The following is a 24,155-nucleotide window of genomic DNA, read 5'->3' on the forward strand; positions in this document are numbered from 1 at the left end:
TATAAATTGCTAGAGAATTTAATGTTCGGCTACACACGAAATTAGTTTTCGTAAATGTTTTGTTTTTATTTTTTTAATGAATTAGGGAAATGGTTACAAATGAATTATTCGAAGTATTGCCTCCTTCTTCTCATCTTTCTGGTAAAGTTCGAATAACATTATGGTAAAACTGTTCATATTGTGATGCCATCCAAGAATCAAGCCATTTTTCGATGTTTTCTTGTGAGTGGAACTGCTTCTAAGCCAGACCATGTGCCATCAAACGGAACAAGTAATAATCGGACGATGTAATACCTGAGGGATATTGCGGATGGGGTAGGACTTCCCATTTAGGCGTTTCCAGGTAGGTTTTAACAGATTTTGCAACGTTAAATTCCTTTTATTCCATTTTGTATATACCTATAACTGCAAACCTTTTATAACCTAAAAAATTATTTAAAAAAAACACCCAAAATGAAACACAAATGGTGTTTTTATTTCAAATTCGCCAATATAATAGCATAGCTTCTACAACTTTTTGGTGATTCAAATAATCTAGTGCCTATGTTTTGTTTTAGTAACGTTCCTAGTGCCGCTCATTCCTCATGTGGAAATAAGAACATTTATTCCATTAAATCAGCGACAATTTTTCGACACGCGCCAATAACGGTGAATCGCAATGATATTCCAAATTTTTCACCGCAAAATCACCAACTTTATTAGTGAAACACTTCAAGGTTGAAATGGAAAATGTGCGCACCGGATAATTGTAATAGGTAAAGTATTGGCCATTCACAGCAATGATAAAGGCCTTGTCGCCGATACCGAAAGCGATCTTGAAGAGCTTACCACGCTGAAATGGGAATTCGCCGTCGGTTTCCTCATCATCGGAAGAAAAGCTGTATATTGGTGATGTAAAAAATGTTGTTGATAAAAAATTGCGTTGAAATTAAAAAAAATTATAAAATATTTAATGTATTTTAGTTTAAATTATTAAAAAAATAATTATTAAACATCTTTTAAGTTTTACCTATTATCAGAACGCTCATAAGTTCGCGACACTGTAGTGGTCTCAAAGTTGACATGAAACTTGAGCACAACCCGTCCGGTGTCGTTACATTGAAAACATATGGAGAATGCGGTGTTCGGTGGACCTTTAGCAATGCACTCCATGGCAACAACGGTACCTGGTTTTATTTGAAATTATATTTTCTCTATATTCTCAACTTTTTACTTACTAATTTAAAACTTTGTTCGCCCTTAACCTATCTTCTTAGCTTACCAACTTCGTATTTCTTCGGCACATCACTCTGAAAGGCGATTTTCTCTGCGCAAATCAAGCTTCTCGGAAACACAAGTGGAAACAGCATGCGCTGGTGGAATTGTGTAATTTTCTCAAAATCACCATAAACCATTAGGAAATTTATTGGTTTGGGAAATTTTACAAATTCAAAGGCGCCGTAGAGATTGTCGTTTATGTAGATTTCGAAACATTTTTGTAGCACAGCTATGCGGAATGTAAATGTTTGACCTGAAAGTAAAGGCAAGTGATTTTTTTATTGAACTTCATTGCCTTATTTTCCTGACATGGTTTTTGCGATCCTAAAGGTATGCAATAATTAAATGTTATATTACAAGTAAAAGCTGTATAAATCGAAATATTTATGATTTAATTAATCCAAATTTATCTAAGCTTAGTATTCACATAAGAAATTAATTATTGACCTGACTTAGAAATAATTGATTTGTTCACAATCAAAATCTAGATTTTTGTTTTAGCGGCTACCACAAAAGTTGAGTAAAAGAGCTGTTTCGGTTCGGAGGAGTGGTGTTAGAGGATTGGGTTTGAAAAGAATGCAAGTTGTTGTTGAAAATATCTAAGTATAAAAGCCAGTGGTCTGGGTTATGCTACCGCGGTGACAGCCCTTTTTGTATTGTATAATTGTTGTCAATATAGCTGTGAACTTTTGAAGAAACAACTCATTTGTCTTTGGCAGTTTTTACTTAAATTATATTAAATTGGAATTTCTATAGATAAATTATATATTTTATAATGGTTTTGCAGCAGACGGTGGCTTAAGTGATAGATTTTCGCAGAAATCATGTTAAAATTTGCATAGAAAGTTTCAATACAAAGCTTGAGCGCATAAACACTAAGTCGAGTTAAGTTGGTTTGCCAAATTTTCTCCCCTATGTCTTTGTGTCTGTACTATATATATTTATTTCAACTTACCAGGCATCAACGGATTTTTTGGTCCATCTGCTTTCCAGTTCTTCGATATCTCTTCCTGCTGCCAACCCTCACCCGGCATGAACATGCTACGTATTATTTGATTCTCTCTGAAATTCGCCTCAATCTTCAAATAAACCGTTTCGCTCTCATTTTGACCCTTTATATTATCGGTTAGATCCAAGCAAATTCTAAAAATAATAATATTTTGGAGTGCGGTAATCCATACAACTTTTATATTTACTTATTTGGATTCGGTTTCACTTTCCCGCTCACTATGAGCACATGCCCGAACGGCACGTCCGTCAGCAATTTGCCTTTCCAAGTGTTCATTTCACTTTGACTGCCACAAAATGAATGATTCCAATCGTCTAACGACGACATGCAACCGTTGTTAACGCGTTAACTGGCAACTGCCACTTACTTCGGTTGACAATAAATTTATTTAAATTTTATACGTTGGAATTTTCGTAAGTTTGGTATTCATATATTTTTAGACACACTTTTACTATATAACGGTATGCAACAACTAATTATATTTGTATAACAATTTGCAACACAAGTGCGTGCAACTCGGAATCGAAAGGATTTGTAAGTCGCCTGCCTGACGTGTGGCAGCCGAGTGAATTAAATGCGCAAACGAATTGTTGTGAGCGCCTATTAAAATGGAGTGACTGATGTTTTTCGTTTGTTCCGATTATTATTATTTGTTACGAATTTGTATGCAATTGTGTGCCGTGTCGCCTCGAAACTCTTTTCCAACAACTGTCATGGACTTACATATGCATATGTACTTATTGTCCTCGTGTGTTCAGCAGCTTTTTGTTTGCTTGTTATTTATATTAAAATACAATGATTTCCCCAAGAACTCCTGCTGTCATACAAACGACATTCGTACTTATATATATATATAGGTATACATACATACCGTTACATCTACGCCCCACACTTTCAGTTTTCTATCAACAAACTTTAATGCACGTGCGCTTATATAGGGTGTTGTTTTTGGAAATATACAATTGCTTACAGTGATAGGTAGGTTCGGTTAGGCTTGGAGGCTAATAAGCCACGCTTAGACCAGTTTTGGTTCTTTGCGATACCAGGTGGAGTTCCGTTACGAAGTCCCTGAGGAGTAGAGATCCATTAGCATGCCTGCATTTGACGTGAATTTCAACAGCCTCTGCGGCCTCACTAACGATATCTCTTCTAGTATCTCATACCATGGAGCCCCCAAATGCTTAAAGCGTAGTCTTGCCAATGCGGGACAAGTGCATAAACGATGCTTTATTTTTTCCCTGATGCTTTGCTCTAATCATTTCCTGCAGTCTTCTCTATTTGTCAGCTTCATTCTGCAGGCGTGTGCTGCCAACAGACTGTGACCAGTGAGTATTTCAATTATGTTGCTATAGTCGCTTCGATCGAGTGCCAGTAGGAACTTTGTATATTTCCGATCTAACCTCCAGCCTGCTTTCCAAGACACTTCTGGTCTCAGCAGATTTCCCAATAGCAAATACCTCTGTTTGAATTATACTGCAGTTGTTCGACAGCATAAAAAGATTGTCTTATGCATTACTCTTAGCAGTATATTCCGCAACAACTTCGCCCTCTTTGATAGCTATAAACCAGCTGTCAAAATAAACATATGTGGTGGACTTCTAGGCTTAGTTTACTGAAACGGAAATTGAAACTGACAGAACTCGGTTTAAATATCATGAAAATTTATTTTTAATTCTCGCGGTAAACTTATGCTTTTTTTACCGTTAAAATAGCATTTAGAGGCACACCTAGGGTGGAATTAAAAAAATCGATTTTTTCATATTTTTGATAATAATATTGTATTTTAAATCAATATCTCAAATAGTTTTTGAGTCACAGCCTTTTAAAATAGAACCGCTACTTTGTCAATTTTCGTTTGATCATAGGTCATTGTGTGAGTTTGGTGTGCGAACAATCCGAAAATATTCTCGCGTTTCCTTCCTATTCAGATATGGTATGCGTTGTTGGTCCCAACTTTTACAATGGTAATACTTGGTGAATGTTTGATTCTCTACTCAATATTTGTTATCTTAGTACTAAAAAATTCCAGCAGGACGTTGTAACAAGACATATCGAGCCTTAAGTCATTAAATTATCGGAACGAAACTTAAAAATTGCCCATCTAGACCTTATGTTGTGCCTCGGTTAAATAAATTTTGTAGAGGTATCGTCTATTCGGATAAACCAGCTGTGATTTACCTTTTGGACGTCAACATTGGGTGAATAATTACCGATATAAAGTCAGAGAGCTGTTGTGGACTATAGAGATTCAAATGATGCAGTCGCTGTTGCCACGTGCTTGACATTCTGAGCCTAAATAATTTAATTTTTATTTCTTGTACCTTAAACAAAAATTTCTTTTCAATAAAAAAAGCAGTCTTTACGCAAAATTCCGTTATGTTGGCAGTTATATTATTGGAACTTAACACTATAACATTTAGCTGCCATAAAAACTGAATGATCGAAAGTAAGTCCTTGTATGGACAATTATTGTACAATATTTGAGAAAATAGCTTCACGAAATTTTGCATGGATTATTATTCAAAGCAGCGGTACAATCTTCGAAAAAATTGTTGTTAAATAAAATAAAAAAATCCTTCACCTCAAAACATAGCACCCTATATTTATTTATTATGTACTTATAGTTTTCCAATTTGTTGTTGCTCACTTTATAGCTGCCGCTGTTGCGCTATTTGCTCTTGCGTGCCTTTGAAAACATGAAATTGATTCCCTGTCTGAAGTTTTGCATTTTCACCTCCTTCATAACAGAACTTTCTATAATTCATGTATTCGTGTGTGTTTGAAAAAAGTTTGCAAATCTTCGCAAATGTTTTCGTATTTAAGGCCAACAAGCGTTGTTGTTTTATTTTTTGTATTAACCGCCACTTCACCTCCAAGTTTACCGCTATCGCATGCCACCTAACTGCCTGAGTGCTTGCGCAACTATCAAGGATTCGCCTTTGTAGGCGTGGGAGTAGTCACAGCTTATGCATTACTTCAGTTGTTACCCCACTTTTGTGTCAGTTTCGGGAAAATTCACTTTCATGTCATTGCCTTTCAAACCAAATATATACTACAATATGTATTATGATGTACGATTAGTCAATAGTTTCCCGAAATTATCATACGGATAACATAAAATATTCAGAAAATATAAAAGTACTAACAATTTTCTATATTTTTCCAAAATGTAAGAAATAGTCCGTGAAAATGGATATCGAGCGATGTTGTCTCATTATTTCTGCCCAAAAATGCTTAAGACAATGGTTTGGTTTCCCATTATATAATAAATAGAATGCGCTGCGTACAATATTCGGTCGACATAATCGCCCAGTAGAGTCAATAATCCGAGCAACCTCGGATCGGTTTCGCACCACGTTTACTCTAGTAGATAATGCGCATCCTCAGAGATGCCGAAGACGCTATTGCTGCTGTGAGGTAGAGTATCGTTCAAGCCTCGATTGAGTCCATTCGCCATCGCGCGCTATAATTGGAGCTGTACTCATCTACTTTACAAGGCAATTTTGCTCAGCGTTGAAACTCACTCTTGGTTGAATGGGTATGTTAATAATTAAATTGTTGCCTTTGGGGTGATGTTCATCAACAAGCTTTTGTTGAGACGCCGTTACATTATCAAAAAGTTACTGTTTGGTATACTCTACGGGCAGAGAGAATCATTGGTCCATATTTCTTCAAAAATGAAACCGGCCATTATGGTACAGTCAGTGAGGAACGCTATAGAGCCATTATTAATAACTTTCTCGAGCCTGAATTGGAGGATGTTGATGTGAAAGAGCTTTGATTCCAACAAAACGGCACTACATGCCATATAGCCAACGAAACAATCAATTTATTGTAGGAAATTTTTGGTGAGCGCATTATCTCATGTCGTGTGCCTGTGGCGTGGCCTCTAAGATCGTGCGATCTAGTACCACTGGACTATTTTTGTGGAATTATGTAAAGTCACTTGTCTACGCAGATAAAACCGAGACGATTGACTCATAACACAATTGCTGCAAAAAGTGATCGAAAATTGGGCCTCTCGGCTGGAGTATATTTGAACCAGCTGCGACAAAAGAAACATTTTTAAAACATAATGGTAAATCTTTATCTTAGTAATAAAGCTAAATTATTGAACATGACATTAAATTATTTGCGTTTTATTTCTTCTTGAAAACCACATGTTTAAAAAAACAACATTTCCATAGTCAAGTAGTTTGGGAGACTTTAAGATACTTATAGTGTTCAAAATATTTCTTTAATCTGCTTTTATTATTAAAGCAGCCATATATGTAAGAGCGAAAAACTTAAATTTTTTCTAAAAAATCAATAGAAAATCTGCCTGTACTTCCATATCGAGCAAAATCTTTTTTTGTACACGAAATCAATTATTACAAGCATTTGCTTCAACGTCGCATATATTTACATAATATTTTTTGTGATTGTTGTTTTTGGTAAATTGATTTGCAATAAATGTTGCTCGTCAATTCTTGTTAATCATCAGTAATTCATTGAACATTAATATTAGTTAGTATAGGCATACTCGTATATGGTATATATATACAAGTGTCTTGTTACAAGTTCATCGTCCTTGAACAAATTTCGAAAGTTACGACACAGTTTTACGCACTTATTTGAATAATATTCTGCATAATAATAAATGCAGTGGTGGAAAGTAGGTTTTTGGTGAAGTTAGTTTGATGTTGGAATATATTTTTAGCTACGCAAGCGTCAGAGAATCGGGAACTATTATTATTTATAAAAAGAGTGTTGTTAGAAAATAATATTTTTCGTTGTTTTTCCATTACATGTTAACCGATACACTAGTTTTTAGTGGTGTAATAACAGTTCTACATTTTATAATACTTCATTAAGATAAACAAGGAAAAGTCCGGTTAAAAATTTTGTGCTCGAAGTTTTTTTGTAATAAGTTAGTTGAGTACAAAGTTGCAACGAAGCCTGAAAGGCCTTCATATATACAAAAATTTTCCACAAAAGAACTTAACTTTTGATCGTTCACTTTGTATAGCAGCTACATATATTCTACAGACTGACAAATGAGCAGCTTTTTGGCAAGACGGACATGACGAAATCGACTCATCTCGTCACGCTGTTCATTATAATATAATTTATATATAATTTATAGGTTCTCACGTTTCCCTGTGGTTGTTACAAACTTCGTAGCAAACTTAATATACCCTAGTCTGGATATAAAAATTTGTTGAATAATTAATTTGCCATTTTACACATTTTACATTTACTAACAAAGAATGCCGAAATGGATTATCAAAATTAGTATAATAGAATGTATGTTATGGACCTGCTACTAATATCTTCAAAAGTGGGTTCTTAGAATGAGCGACTGAGAAATCAGTAGAGACATTCCCGTGAAAATATTTTCAGTTTGATAGAAACTACTATTATATGACTATTAACCAACCCTGTATTATGTAGAAGATAATGATGAAAAAAGGCACTGGATCTCTTAAAAATCGAATCGATAAATATATTCCACCTCCATTGCCGTCATTTAGCTCTTCTTCGTGAAAATAGAAAGGCATTAACTTTAAAGGATCACTGTAGACGTCACATTTTTGTAAATGTATTATAGATGATAGAGACGTATTATAGATAGATAAAGATAAGCATGAAAAAAGTGTATAACAAAAGTGAAAAACATAGTCATCACGTAATTTCATTCCAGCACTCTGAGCGAACTGATTTTTGTCAAATATTTCTGAAAATAAGTGATAGCACTTGTTAAACAATAGTTTTAAATTAGTTCAAATTATATTTTTGACGCTATTGAAGTCAATAATCGCCTTACTTCGAAATCAGAATGCCCTGAATATTAGATATCTAATGTATGATACATATATGGCATATATCTTTCCCAGAAGATGATATACTAGATTGCAGCTATGCACACACAAATGTATATATGAGGCGAGTAAATGTAGCATACATATGTATATACATACTTGTACATATATCTACAGTTATATGCATTGGTGTATTGGTGTGACATAACATCTAAGTAATTACAAATTCAACAATCATGTTATTTTGACTTTAATTTCCGGTTGTCACTCAAATTGATAAGTTTTTCCGAGCTTTCTTTCTTAACATCTATATAGTGGCCCTGGTGCGCTTTTGTACAAACTTACATACATCTATATGCTTTTCTTAAGTAGTTTGCAATACTTACTATGTCGCCTAATGTACATATATAGTATGTAAGTATGTGTGTTTAACCAACTATATATATTTCGAAAGAGTTATCAGCATGTACATTTCTTTTGAATAAACACTATGCCACATAGCAATGCGGTAGAATTGTGGCGTGCAATTTATTTGAACTAATAAAGTGGGCATTCAATGTCAGGCAATCGGGAAGAAAAGTGTGCACAACAAACGAAAATACCCTTTTTGGTAAAAAATATGCTGAATTTGTTTGCTAGTTTGCTAGTGAGCCAATATTACTACATAACATAAGTAGATAGATATAACGCTCTTGTAGACTAAGTACTTCAAAACTAGATATATATTGTTTTGTTAGTAAATGCTTAAAAAAACGCAAACTTCGACTGCACCGAAGCTATAACACCCTACATAGGTGCATTTGTTATATTACATATTATAATTTTGAGAAGATATCTTGATAAATATAAAAGTTTTCCCTACAAGGACTTGAGTTTGACAGGTCAGTTTGTATTATAGTTATATGCTTTAGGGTTTCGATATCGGTGGTTTCGACCAATGTGTAGCTTTTAGGTGAGAAAAGGACATGTGAGAAATTTTAGATCGATATCTCGAAAACTGGAAGACTAGTTTGCTTATATACTGACGGACAGACAGACAGACATAAATAAATTTATTCGGCTCGTCACGTTGATCATTTATATATGTATATACCATATTTTATAAGGTCTCCGACGTTTCTTTTGGGTTTTACAAACATCGTGGCAAACTTAATTTACCCTGTTTAAGGTATCAAAACATTAATCATTCTTGTTCGAATCCTACTTAGCTCATCTGTCCACCCCGAAAACCACGACAATTCCAATATTAATCAAATAATAAATAAATCTCATGTCTATTTTCGATCAATTCCGATTAATAATATTGAACATTCTTCCATAAAAGTTTTGATTATTAATTGTATTCCGCTAATAAAAGTTTTATTAAAAGTTCTCTAACCTTGAAAACTCGTTTTCCTAAAACCGTTTTCCTAAAACCAATTTTATCGGCTAGCGTGCTACGAACTTCAGAACGTTAAGACACATTTGTTAATTCCTATAAAAACCGAAAATACTTGTACAATGTCAAAAACCTCGAGTGCCTGAAAAATCGTGCCTACTTTCTCAATTGTATTCCTTCTACTAATAGAAAAATATGTCAGATATTGGATGTCTCTTTCATACATATTGGCTATCGATTGTTCCTTTTCCGTGAAAGTTTTAATTATGAACTTATAAAGTGAGGTACCTTAAAAGTTTCAATGATAGATTATGATACTAAAGTTAGATAAGTAAGGCAAATTCGTCAAGACTCTCTTGTAAAACAGGTATATTAATGTCCATAACCAAACAAAACAAGAATTTATATTAAAAACAAAATCAGGAAAAATGAAATTGAAAAGAAAATAAATATAGTGGCAGGTTTTCCTTGCTTGCGAAAGACTTTAAAGCTTATTTGGTGTTGGTGAAAACTTAAGATCCAAGCACAGCATCATTTGCTTAAGGTAGTAAATAGGAGTTTGGGTCTTACCAGTGACGGATCCACGGGGGGATGACACCAAAATTGGAGATTTTTTTTCAAATCAGAAGAATTTACGAAATAACATCAATATTAAAAATATGTTAGAAGAAAATACATCCTAACCACCTTGAAAGAAAGATGAGTATAAAAATTTACTATAAATTTGGTGAGAAATTTAAAAAGGCTTCCTTTCTGAACAGAATGAGAATTTTTCGATTTTATAATCTTTTTGCAAATTGAAAAAAATTGTTCAATGGTTGAAATAGTTAATGGTTATTGGAAGGAAATACACCATACCCCCCAGAAATAAATATCAGTGGCGATTGTGATACTCTGTGTAATAGTTTTGTTTTACTTACAATTTTCGCCTCCTAATTGGAAATATTTTACATACGAATGGGAAGAAACAAGAAATAATGTTAAGTTAGCTGTGGTTTCACGTGGATTTTCATAAGACTTCTTAGCTTAGTTCACCTTTTATTTTTCAATACATGACCCATATTACCCAGCGTATGTATCAAATATATTACTACCTTTATTTACATGTTACCCAAGGTACTTTTGCTACTACATAGCTTATAAAAGAATGGTGTTATTGTATTATTCGACTAACAGTTAGTTTACAGATTACAGTGCTCTCTCTAAGGTTTCTAGGTTAGGTAAAAGGACAGATGACCGTGTGCAAAACTTATGAGATGAAAAATGAAAAAAGTAATTATCAAAACTTAATTATCCATATCCATCTTCCAACCTTATTTTTTTCGCTTCTTAATGAAACAATAGCTCACATGCGCGACTTATCATTTTTTCTAACTTAATTTCCTAAAAATATTACTGGTTATTTTGTTGTTTTTGTACAATACCGTAATATCAACAGCTTGACTTTGGACGTAAAAATCAAAGTTAATAGCATTAACACATATTATGGACTATATACTTAGTACAATAAACCATTAATAATCAAATATGCGGTTGCCACACATAATACGAAAGCTTTGAAGCGATAAAAACCTATGAAATGCCGTGGTCACTACTTTATCAATCATTATCTGCTTGAGATATGGAATTATTCCGCTACTGTAGTTCAAATGCGCTAAATCAAAAAGCTATAAATTTCTTAAGCAAACACATACATACGAGTATATGGACATCGGTGTATTTAATATATATATATATATATATATTCTAAGAAATATATATTCTATGAAAGAGCCCTTCTGCTTAATGTCACTGCATTTAACGATAAGTATTTATCACATTTTGGCAATATGGACTAATTTTAAAAAATTGAGCAACACGTTGACGTTTATTATTTAATTAGTGCGCATAGATAAGTTATCGGCACACAAATAAATTGATTGAAATTAATAAATATCTTCTTGGTCAATTTTTAAATAATTTATATATAAATATACGCTATGAACCATAGGGTGTTAAGCTGGCATTGATTATATCATATATCAAAACTCTAATTAAATGAGTAGCTTAAAGGCTATTTTAGTAACTCTGATGTTATAGCAGAGATTTTAGGCTTTATACCACATTCAAATAAATCACTAATTGCACACTTAAAGTAATTTCAGCGATTGAGCTCATAATTATTCTAAATTTAATTAATTACTCTAATAGTAGTTAATTGACAACAAATTGCTGTAGAAGTCCTCATCAACCCAGTGAAATATTTTGATTTAGAGATGTTAAGCTGAGAAATACAAAACTTTCGTTATTCATAGTAAAGCTTTTATATATTTCTTATAGCCAGAAGTTGTCACTAACGAAATTAAAGTACAGTGGACAGCTGTCGGGTCAATGCTAAACGTTAGAACTAATTTAAGTGCGTTTGAACACTAAACATGAGGTAATTTATTTTTAATTAATATTATTATAATTTTCTATAAATATGGACCCTAATTTATATCTTGCCAATCCTACACAGGGCCTGTTGGCTATGGGTTTATGCTACTACAAAAACGACACTAAATGTGATGAGTCAATTAACATATTAATTATCACAGTTAATAGACCCGTTTGAACCTGGCATTAAGGAAACAACAGAGGAAGCAAATGTTGAGATGAATCACGCTAAAGACTTTAATATTGCATGTTTTATAAACTAATTTATGAATGCCGGCTAATATTCCGCAAAATTGCAGAATTAGTACCAAACTATGCAGCTAAAGCTTAACCCGTTTTTTTTTTGTTGTTGCCGAAGTTTGCTCTAAATCACGATAACCAATGTTTCTAAATCCCTGTTTCGATGGTTTTTTTCCTGTTGTTGTAATATCATAAAATATTCCTCATATTGCTGGGCCCTTGAGAGAAAATATGTCAATATTCATGAAAGTCTTATCTACATAATACCAACTTGAAAGCCTGCAAATTTCTAAGTGAGGCAACTGCCAAGCCTTCAGAATTATTTTCACTAAAGCTTTCAGCGAAAATTATTGAATTACTAAACTCCATATTGCCAGATTATAACTCACACGAATTACTGTAATAACATAGCAAAGTTTAATGATCTATTAGATTATTAAAAGTAGTTCCCCCATGTTTCCTAGATTGGAAGTAGCATAAAAAAGTTTTCTATCGCAAAAATTGTGTAAAAAGTAGGGTAAAGATGCTTTGTAATAGGTTGTGATTTCTATACGACAAAGACATCCGAATATGTAGCACCAGAAAAGTTTGCGAATTTATGTTTATATTGATGTCAAAAGTTGTACTTATTACATCCTGAGCACTCCTGAGAGATAAACTGCCATACAAACTTATAATGTTTTAACAACGTGGCTAGAAATAACTACCAAAACATTTTCACTTGGATGCTTTAGCTTTGGCCGGTTACGTTTTCAGTTTAGTTATACGCATAGTTGCTGTAAGAAATGCTTCTGAGAAGGTTAAGGGTAAAAGGAAGCTATATTTTTTTCTTGCCTTATGTTTCTTAAAGGAAAATATATATATGTCAGTTGATAACCTGAACAGTGCCATTATGCAGTGCTGCTCCTTCAATCAAGATGCACTTTCCTGTAAAGTTTTGGAAACGACTATGAGATCGACTTTTGGATCGACAGTTAGAAAGTGCTTTCATTTTCCTCTATGATATGGAATTTAAAATAATGAAGTCAGGTGTAAATTTTTCTTATCCTGATGCGATCTAATTTGGCATAAATAATATATCTTCAGTTTACGAAGTAATTCGCGCAAAAATAAAACATACAAAGTCAAGTTCGCTGAGCATCCGACCACCATATTGTGGGCCGCGGGCTCGGATGACTTTATATATTTTCGGTATGTAAAAATGTGAATTCTCTGAGTTTATTTCGGACAGCAGTTCGATTTGAAATTTGCAAATAAAGGAATACACAACCAAGCAACTAAAGACAAAAATAAATAAAAAATAGGAGAAAAATAATAAGAAATATAATTTGATAAAAGAGGGTAAGTTTGTTCCTTAGTAAATAACTTAATTGCATCACAAAAAGGTTGAGGAATACCTATTAAACCAACCTTATTAGGGCCTTTACGAATCTGAATATAACCTAAAACCTTACGTTCCAAAAGAGTTAAAAAAGCTACTCTCACTAAAACACAAATTACTAAAATTAAACCTCCAATAACTGAGACTTCTGACATAATCAAATTCAGTTCGAGTAGCAAGCCGTTAGCTAGCACTTTAATGAGGTGAGAATATATCTCTCTTATATTGAATTCATCTGAACGATTTTGTTGTTGTAAATTTTTTACATGTAAATTTTTTACAAGAGAATAGTGCTCAAACATGGTTAGCAAAAATGTGGCTAATCGAAGGTGGCTAATCTTGGCCCCCCCGATGAAACTAATAGCGTTCTCCTTTCGCACAAAAATGTTGCATTGCCCTATGCCCGGGCTGTCAAAGTTCTTTTCTCAGAATGTTGCCTTCTATCCTGAAAAAAGTGCAATCTTGCCTTTCTCAACACGAAAGGGTGAGAGTTATTCGGACCATATTTTTGTTTTGTTTTTAATATAATGACAATTCTTAGGCTTGATAATAAATATTGCAAATGAGTTGGTTGGCATTTTTTGTTCTTTTGTCATGTAAAAAATGGAATATTTATATATATAATGTTACCGTATAGTGAGATTTTCATCGAAAAAAGAAAACGCTATAAGTAACACTTCACTGATACCACCAAGCCAACAAACCTATCGAACCAACCTCTTTCAATCCTCTTGAAACATATTATATTATCTGTAGAATTCGGAAAATCAGTTTAACTTGCTGTAGCGCTAGAATTGCACCATAAAAGCAACTACAACAAAAACACATGGAAATCCAACATGATGTATAAGATACATAGGAGAAGGTTAAGGATACTATAGCCTATTGACACCCCACACATTGAAGCTTTTTGGGGTTATTAAAAGAGAATTGAAAGTTATTATAAGTATTTCATAATTTGAAAGTTCGAGATTATTGCCGCCAAGCCACGTAATAACATAATAGTGTCGATCACTTTATATATATACATATACATATACATATATTTATATTTACATTTATTTCACATTCTGATGAGCTTGTGTGAGGGCGTTAAACTGCCCTGTTGGCCAAGTCGTTGCCACTTAAGTTTGAAAATAACTTAAGCCAAACGAACAAACTTTTGTTTAAACAATTGTGACAGTTTCTATTCACTTGGCTCAAGTAATTCGCAACTTAGGCGCAGACATGATCCACAATATACTGACATACCACACAACAACACTTGAGCAGCATTTCGAAAACTTTACGTAGCACCAAAGAAATGAAGAAAAACTTAAAATGGTCAGCAATCAAGAACCAATAACGCAACTTGGCCACTTGTAGGGCATTTGTGGGCCACGCGATCGCGTTTGGTTGGAAACTTCTTATCACAGCGTTCGACAATATTCACCTGTCGCGTATCAAATCGAAACTGAATGCTTCAAAAATTCGGTGTACTTTAAAATGCCACATTGAAAATGTGGCCAACACGACATCAAAACACAACGACATATTGATATATGTATAACTGCATATCTACATATATACGCACGCATATATATATATATACATACATATATGTATGCATATAGAGCGGAGCATATCTAACGGCACGGGTTAATAGTCAAGTACTTTAGAATGTATATTGGCTGAAAATTTTCAAATTCATATGAAATATTGCAGTCGGGAGCGACAAGTGGAGCATTTTCTTTACGTATTTGTTTAATGTTTCTTTTTTTCACCGCCTTCGCTAGAGATACAATAGCGAACGCAGCTCATTACTAATTTTTACTGTCATACAAATGTCGTAGACCATATCGCTTCTAACTCTCATTTCGAACATTTGGCGCACATGCGAGGCAGAGGGGTGGGAGTGGGTAAAATTTTAGGTGCTGGTGCAGGTGCTGTTAGAGATAGTGTTATAAATGCTTTACATACATACAAACCAACTAACATGCAGCTATGTACATATGTAGGTGTTCATATGCCACGAAAGCGATATTCTGGTATTTGTCACCATACTACATTGTAGTTGTATTTGTATTGGTATTTTTCACTTCAAATTCAGGTGAGTGTCGAAGAGGTAATATTTCAACTTGTCAATTGTCTCAAAAAGTCGTTATCAGTAAATGCCGGCGCACACGACAGCGCACACATATACACTTACATAGAAGCGAACTTGGTTATCTGCCGAAGTAAAACACAGCTCGCTCGACACGTTGGAAGTTGTGTGCACGAGGCATTGAGTGCGTAAAGGCCGTGCAATGCAACGCATAACACTGCATGACATTACGTAGCATAGCATTCACGTCATATCATCGGATTGCACCACATAGAACTAGATTCCTTAAGACCGCATTACATAGCATAGCAAACAACGCATAACACCGCATAACACAACCTGTTCTTCCAATGATCGAATTGTGCCGCAGCAAAGGAGCTAGCTGCCAGTGAAAGGTGGAGCAGCGACAATAGTTTCTTCACTTTTTAACAAAAGAGCAACAATAAAAGCAATACACAAACAACGACTGCAACAACCCCCGATAAGAAGCAAACACTTGTGGCAATAATTCAAGGTGCCCGTCAGTCTTTCAGCAGTTCGTCTTCGCTGAGAAGTCAATTAATTAAACACAATGTTTGACCAAATGTCATTCCCGTGTTTGTTCATGCACAATGGCAAATGTTACAAGTTGCTTTTGTTTAAAATATCCGACAATGAAATATCTTTATCACAAAAATATCAGTTTAACATATAACATAGCGCAACATATATACATACATACATATGTACATAGTAATATTTGTATGCGAGTTTATGTTTCAAAACAATTTCAAACTACTTGACAGCAGTAACAATAGTGTGAACTCCCTTTTCACTGCCACATCACGATTTTTTACAGTGGTTTGAAATTCGACTTTTTTGAAGAAAAGTTTTAATTTCAAAAAATGGTGAAATGTAATTTCATTTTGTCTTCAGAGGACTATGAGTATTCTAAAATATTTAAAAGAATATTTTCTGTTTGTTTATATGCTTTATGGATAATTTTGTCTATTATAGAATACAAAACAGCAAATTCGCTAAAAGCAGAGTTGCAAATAATGCATTAAATATATAATTGAATTAACATATGAAGAAAATTTTTTTTTTATTTTATAATCCCAAATACCGGATTAAAATTTTTTTTTTTTAATTCCAACTACCGGATTGAAAAAATTTTTTTTTTTCAATATGAAGCATGTAATTAAGAATTAAAAAAAACATTTGCTTTAAAATTCACATTTTTTCGAATTCATTCAAATCAAATAGTGATATTTTCAATTTTTAATCCCAACATCGGAATTAAAAAATGAAAATTAAATTTTTAACCCCAAATTTTTTAATTAAAAAATCCGCGATCCTGACTAAAAGTTAACTTTGTAGAAAAGTCAAGTGTTCCCTTCATTCCTTAAATGAGTAACTAGAAAATTTTACAAGTTCCAATAATAACTGAACTAACTTTTTTAACAATTCGTTGTTAGTAAAAAGATTGTACCTGTCATCTTTGCCAGGTTCTGAACCGACCTTCCTTCTATGTGTGACGTGCGATTTAGTTTTATCCCAATAAAATAGAGACCTTAAGGTTTCAATCATGGCTTAAGAAAGATAAGATTTCGTACTAACAAAACATTTCAAACGTTACGACAACATCAAGCGAAAATGGTCGTAGTCGAATAGCGGTGGACCGGCGGCAAGGGTCGGGAAGGCTTTGTTGTGCGTTTAATGAGATTGGCAGGGAATCGTCTGTAATGACCATTTTCGTAGAGCAGTAAATTTCATACAAAATCTATTTGCTTTCCGATTTATAAAGATATCTAATATATATAAATTATAAATAAAAAAATTTGCTTAAAATAATCAAACTTTAACTGTGAATATCTTTTAAACGGTTAATTATACGAAAAAATCGTAAGAAACCATTTTGAAAAGCATTCAATTTCTTATAGATCTATGAAACGAGATATTTTTTCAAGCAGTTGGAAGCGAGACTTGAATTTTTCTATCTGATAATAAAGAAAAAATAAAAAAAACTGTAAGGTAGTGGACATTCCTGTTACAATTAAGAGTTTATAATTAGAGAGATATTCTTAGAGGTGTCTAAGAACCTATTTTTCAGAGTACCATGCGAAAAGAAATATTCGTTGTTATTTGACCCACCCTAATATGTACATATGTGATATAAAGTAATTTTGAATATAGTAACCGACGTTCAAAATATAATAAAAGGAAAAGAAAGAAAATCGAAAAACCAGGATATTTCGGGATGTGTCCTCCTTTAAACTTTTAAAGAAAATAATTTATAAAGAAAGACCTAATAGCTTTGCAAGAGTTGGAAAATATACAATTTTCCGAGCTTTACATAAACGTTTCCAAATATTTCCTACGGCGCCCTGCCTTATCCACAATTTTGAATCTACTGCTAAATAGATGGGTATATTTCTCTATTGTGTTGGAACTTTTTTATATTATTTTGATATTCTACAAACATTATCTTTAGATAAAAAAAATATTCATTGTACATATGTGTATGTATATACATATATACGAAAATTCCTGGTAGTATGCTATACTTGGAGATATGGCCAAACTCCAAAAGTGATATCGAATGTGTAAGAAAAACTATTCTTGAAATGCATTTATTAAATCAAACATGTCAAATTAGTTAAAGAGAAATAATGTCAACGAACAATTCAGAAAGCCGCCTTTTGAATTGGGCAATACATCAAAACGAAGACCTAAATTCACACAGGTGTTCGTACGTAATATGCAGTTATGCATTACGAGTTTGTATGTTTGTACAATAATTTATCTCTTAAAGATACATGTACCATTATCGATATACAAACAACTTTTGCGTCGATCACATAGTAATTATTAATGATACAAAATGATCAGTGCATTTGTTGTTGGTATGCATAAAAGCAAAGGGTCTCTCAATATGGGATGGTAGATGTGGAAATAGCAGCAAACGTGTTGAGAATAATTTTTTCGATGGGTCGAGTTTGCCCTGTTTATGAATATATAATATTATAGTCGTTCATGTGTCGAGTAGTCCAAATGGTCCTGCTAAACAATCTAGTTAAATCTACTTATAAGCTTACAGTAATATCCTCATTTATAATTTATCTAAAAATATACACCACTGAATTTACTACTTAACAGAGATTCTGGTGATATAATTTTAGTGCTCGATATCGTGAAGCCTGCAATATCATGGTTTGATAAATTTAAACCTACATGCTATTCAAATGGTTATAACTACCTCAATTGAAGTTTGGATTTAATATTTCTTTGATTTTGACGAACAACAAAACAATGGAGGACTTAAAATCGGCCGTCATAAAAGTTAGCTACTCGAGATGAAATCCGTTGTTGTATCAAATCCAAGATCCGGCTACATAGGAGTATGCTGACGAAATGAAGGAATATGTAATGGATATCCTAAGGGGACCAAATACGGAAAAATACTTTCTGTAAAAATATACACAATATTTTTACAAAAGTGAAATATAATCTCAAAGCCTTTTGAAATATGTAACTCAAGCAGTTTAAGTGTTAGACATTGAATTATCAATATGTATTCTCCAAAAAGTCGGATAATGAGAGTGTTATCTGATATCTAAAGGTCTAAAAATGGTAGTATTGTAGGGATAATTCAAGTTTCATCAAGTTTTCAACTATATGTGAAACAGAGTTGTTCTCTGTTATTACAATGATTTAGCACTCGGCTGGGTATTGAACCAAATGTTTTGAGAGTTTGAGTTACAAGTAAAAAAGTAACTTCTCTATACTAAAACTATATTATTCTTTTCAAATCTTCGACAAAAATATTTTATATATTTATATATAATAATAATATAAATATAAAATATTTTATATATTTATATATAATATATAAAATATTTTAAATATCAGAAAGGTGCTTTTTTAAATATTAGTATTAAAACATGAATATAAATATTCTCCTAATATGGTTTGGTCCAAAACCCTAAAAAAAGTTTGCCTTGCCAAATAGCGTAATAAATATCTTGATACTATTTTTACTGATAGTTTTCTATAACAAAATGTGTGTTTATTGCATGTCTATATATAAAGAAGTGCTTAATTTTTACCGTTCATGCAGAAACTTTGTGGCGGACACTTTTATCATTACATTTGACTTGACACACTTTCAAAACATTACAAAATACATATGTTATGTGTTTTTCCATATTTCAACTACTGTTTTCCATTCTTCTAATTATATACTCGTTAAAAGATACATGTGTATGTGTTCATATATAGAAACATACTTATATATTACACATTGTATAAATTGAGAAACATGATATGTATTTAGAAATGTTCGCCAAAATAAAATTTTTTTTTTCTATTTGTTAGATATTTTCTACAAATTAAAAATAATAAAAAGTAAGGAAGTGCTAAGTTCAGGTGTAACCGAACATTTCATACTCTTGCAACATGCAAGGAACAAAGGCGGAAAACACCTACCGGCTTAGACTAAACTTTATATCAAACTAAGGAAAGTATCGGCGTAATTTCATCTATTTAAGGAAAGAGGATACAGTGTTATAAGAAAAAAATTCCATCTGCATTTCATTAAGATTTCTTACATATTAAGCGATAGATGCGGTATAAAGTGAGCCGGAGGTTCGAAAATATTTATGTTAGGTAAATGGGAGCCAAGGGAAATGTTGACCTGCTTTTACACATTTTTGGCACAGTGCGATTTTGACATATTATGGACTTAAGGTGAAATTCGCAATTTCTTATCCTGATAAATTTATTGATGTTTGATTTGTATACAGTAAAGTGAAAGAATCAGACGCAATTTAAAAGTTTGTTTAATCGGAATTAGGCGTGGTTGTCATCCAATTTCACCCATTTTTGCAGTGTCTAATAAAAATGTTTGGGTAAACTCACACACCAAATTTGGTTAAAATTGGTCGAGTGGTTCCTAAGCTAAAAAATTTCACCTAAAGATGGGTGGTGCCACGCCCCTTGTCCACATTTAATACCAGATTCTACAAAGCTTTTCTCTATCATCCTGCTTGTTAAATTTAATGCTTATGCCTCATTTATTGTGAGTTATCGTACTTCAAGTAGTTTTCAACATTACTGTTATATGGGGGGTAGGCGTGATTATTATCCGATTTTACCCATTTTCACAGAATTTGAAGGAGGATCAAATGACTTCTTCTCAGCAAGTTTGGTTGATATAGCATTAGCGGTGTGGAAGATATGCCCACTAAACCAGGCTACTGTGATCTCTTGTACTAAATTACAGTTTTGCATCTTAATTTGCGCTTTAGTTATGACATTTTAAAAGTCTTCGTTTAATGGCGCTTTGTGGGCGTGGCCCACAGCCTCCTTTCGGTATTTAGTATGTGTACCAAGTTTTATCATCAGTCACCCGGATTTCAACTCCTCTCGTCATCCTGGTCATTCATATGCACTCGTATATAACTCGATATCTCTCTCGATTAGTTTTAGGGGATACACACAACCGTTAGGTGTAAAAAATTATTAAACTCTATAGCAACATGTTGCATGATATTTGCACACTTAGGAGTAAACCCACCTCATTTATGTAACGGGCAGCGAGGATTATTGAAGTTCTGAACGGATGATATCCTGAATGAAGATTTCTGCAATAAGCTTTCCTTGACAGAAAAAATGTCGGAAATGCATGTTTCTGCAACGAGCTTTCAATTTATTGGAGTTTTTGACAACCTGATCGCTGTGGCTTACGCTAGTCATAGAAGGATGCTCTGTTGACTAAGCGACACCAAAACCTTCAGAACTGACGAGAAAATTAAAGGCTGTTGTGATTGCTAGACAAAAAAGACCTGCGGTAATATGCCGATACCTCTGGCAGGCGAGCATTTCATATGTTCAAATATTGTATTACAACAACAAAAATAAACAAAGCATTGGCAACACTGCAACTCTACGGGTCATGAACATGAGTTTTTTGTAATTTATACTTCTTCTTATTGCAACATATATTTAAACCCACGTTGTTAGGTAACTGTTGATGTTCGATTATCTACGATTCGACTTTTTTAATGACAGTTATCGGAGGAACAAATTTTGGTTTCCTCCCTATCCTTTACAATGATCTTATATGATTTGTGTTTTGGCCAGGAGGTTATCGGGTGAAATAACTATGAACTTCAATAGTTTAACAATTTTAATAAAATAAAATTCTTCTGAAAGCGTATCTGCTTTTAAATATAATAACCTACTCCAGCGCTGTCTTATATACTATCCATTTCATTTATTAATATTATATTATATATACTTGCTAGCCCGAAAAAAGCAGAAGTATTCGCTGTCACCGACTGTTACCAAGATCTTTCTGTCACAATTTTTTCATTAATTTCAACTCAATTTATTTGCTTGAAAACAAACTGTGTAAACGTTGACAATTCTTGTTTTCTTTATTAAATATTTTTGTCCTATTTACTCGTAGCATGAACAGATATATTTTATTATACTATAGGATGCCTAGCTGAATTTAAATATTATATTTGCATATTATACCAATAGTAATATAATATTAAAGTAGCTTAAGTCGACGTAATTTTTGGACTGTAGACAACAACTTAACGAGTCTTCTTGTTGCATTTTATTTTTCAAAATACTTTGGAATCGAAAAGTTATAATTGCTGTCGAATAAAAAGAAGGTATATTCCGAGTTTTGTACTAGAAATTAAAATGACTGACTACTTTAGCTTAAATCGACTTAAGTTGTTCTGACATATTGCCGCAGTTACATATGTATTTTGGTAAAAGTATACACGGATGTATTCTCTGCCGCTAGTCTTAAATATAAAAATTATTGTGTATTAATCCAACGGGCTTTTTTATAAGAACAAACATTGTTGCCTTCCATATAGTGGAACGTGGACTACTGTCGGATATAGTGGAATGTCGAGTAAATAACGCGTTAAAGAAAGATACTTCATACAAAATTTACTCATTGCCCTTTATCGAATTACCAGTTTAAAATAATTAGGCTTTGTGGAAGGCTTTATGGAGGTATTATATGCACTTATGAATTTCAAAAAATCTATTATTTGTTTTGCATATATGATATATAGATTGTACATACATATATTTGAGAATATTCTTTCGAAAATGCGAATGAAATTTACCCGGCAAATAGTTTCGGAGACTCTATTGATTGACGCCACTTCCCACAGCACTGTCTTATTGAAACCAAATGTCGCCGAGATCACGAGCTCAATTTCAGGCATCAAATAGTTGGTTATAATAGTGTGATCCCACAAACCACACCAAACCGTTGTTTTAAAAATTCTTCAGGTTCCCCTTTGTCCCAAATGCGGCACTTTTCTTGTTTACATACCCATTGAGCCTGAAATGGTCTTCATCGCTGAACAAAATTTGGCTCGAAAACGTCGGTTCTTCCTGGAACTTTGCAAAAGTCCATAGAGCAAAGCGATGTCGCTTAGGAAGGTCGTGTCGAACTTAAGTCTTGACGTGAAATGCGCCAAGTCGCTCCATATGTCAGTCCGAGTTCCTGGGAACGGCGCCGAATCGACTTTCCACGGCCTTCGTGTACATTTTCAGCTACGGCCGCTATATTTTCTTCACTGCGGTCTAGACGTGGTCTATTCCGTCAAATATTATCTAGTAATGAATGCTGGGTCTCAAGATGGGTGATGTTGTTGCGAATAGTATGCTCAGTAGGCCGATTATGTTGACCATAAGTTAAGCGAAGCGTGCGAAACGTATTCTTTACGGAACGTGAATTTTCCTAATAAAGTTGAATAATTTGTAAACGTTATTCATGCGTAAGTCTTTCCATGATAAAATGCCAAACGATACTAAACAAAAATAACATGACAGCTTGAAACGAATCACGCGTGATTTGTCAAAAAAAGGCTATTGAAAAAAGTCCACACAAAAAATGTCTTCCTTAACGCCAGACACCTTTCCACCGTGTCCCTGGGGATCGGCTACAGTACCAAGGGAATACAAAATTTTTTAATATGGATCGCCAATTATTACTGTTTATTTTATTTATTTATGAAATAAAGCGACTTTTCATAAAAATTCGCGAAAAATCGTGTTTTTTCTGACTTGCAATTGGATGTAAACCCTTACTTTTTTCACGGCTCTTTCATAAACTTAAATACTTCGACAATAAAACTTGTTCACTTAAAAGTCCGCCAGATCAGTCTAAGATCTTTGAAGAGGTAACATAATCTTTATAAATACAGTCTTCAATTAAATCCAAATAGAGAAGATACAACACGAACTGAAACCTATATTCGATATAAATACCAAATCTAATACGAGTATACTATTTTATTTCAATATTTTTCTATGCGAACAGCGAAGGTGAACGTATGAATAAGGTGTTAGGCTTCCCTAAATTACCATGAGTTATGAACTCTCTATCTGAATATCCAAATGATAAGCCCATAATTTAAAACTGATTAGATAGCGGAGCTAATAAAATAAATTTATTACACATAATTTTCATTCATACCGATTTTTCCTACCGGGTCGGTATGAAAATAAATTTATAATTATGTATGTAATGCATGTGTGTAAGTAGTTGTAAATTTATTTTCAAGCAAATA

General features: G+C 33.3%; 1 protein-coding gene across 1 annotated transcript; it reads right to left on the reverse strand.

Moving 5' to 3' along the window:
* Nucleotides 1–454: 454 nt before the first annotated feature.
* On the reverse strand, nucleotides 455–4,585 carry LOC106615630 (32 kDa beta-galactoside-binding lectin). Its single transcript, XM_014231940.3, has 5 exons — nucleotides 2,454–4,585; nucleotides 2,213–2,400; nucleotides 1,262–1,510; nucleotides 1,010–1,166; nucleotides 455–878 (listed from the first exon to the last, which is right to left on the reverse strand). The coding sequence occupies exons 1-5, from the start codon at nucleotides 2,591–2,593 to the stop codon at nucleotides 611–613; spliced, it is 1,002 nt and encodes a 333-aa protein (XP_014087415.2). The 5' UTR covers nucleotides 2,594–4,585; the 3' UTR covers nucleotides 455–610.
* Between the last annotated feature and the right edge of the window lie 19,570 nt (nucleotides 4,586–24,155).

The sequence above is a fragment of the Bactrocera oleae genome, chromosome 3, assembly GCF_042242935.1.
Source record: "Bactrocera oleae isolate idBacOlea1 chromosome 3, idBacOlea1, whole genome shotgun sequence".
Lineage (NCBI taxonomy): Eukaryota > Metazoa > Arthropoda > Insecta > Diptera > Tephritidae > Bactrocera > Bactrocera oleae.

What these genes read in the sequence shown, in the direction of transcription:
- LOC106615630 (XM_014231940.3), bottom strand. Translation starts at nt 2,593, where the DNA reads ATGTCGTCGTTAGACGATTGGAATCATTCATTTTGTGGCAGTCAAAGT. An exon ending in AAAAAATCCGTTGATGCCTG is followed by an intron (nt 1,511 to 2,212) that starts GTAAGTTGAAAT and finishes CTTTACTTTCAG; the next exon opens with GTCAAACATTTACATTCCGC. An exon ending in GCCGAAGAAATACGAAGTTG is followed by an intron (nt 1,167 to 1,261) that starts GTAAGCTAAGAA and finishes AAATAAAACCAG; the next exon opens with GTACCGTTGTTGCCATGGAG.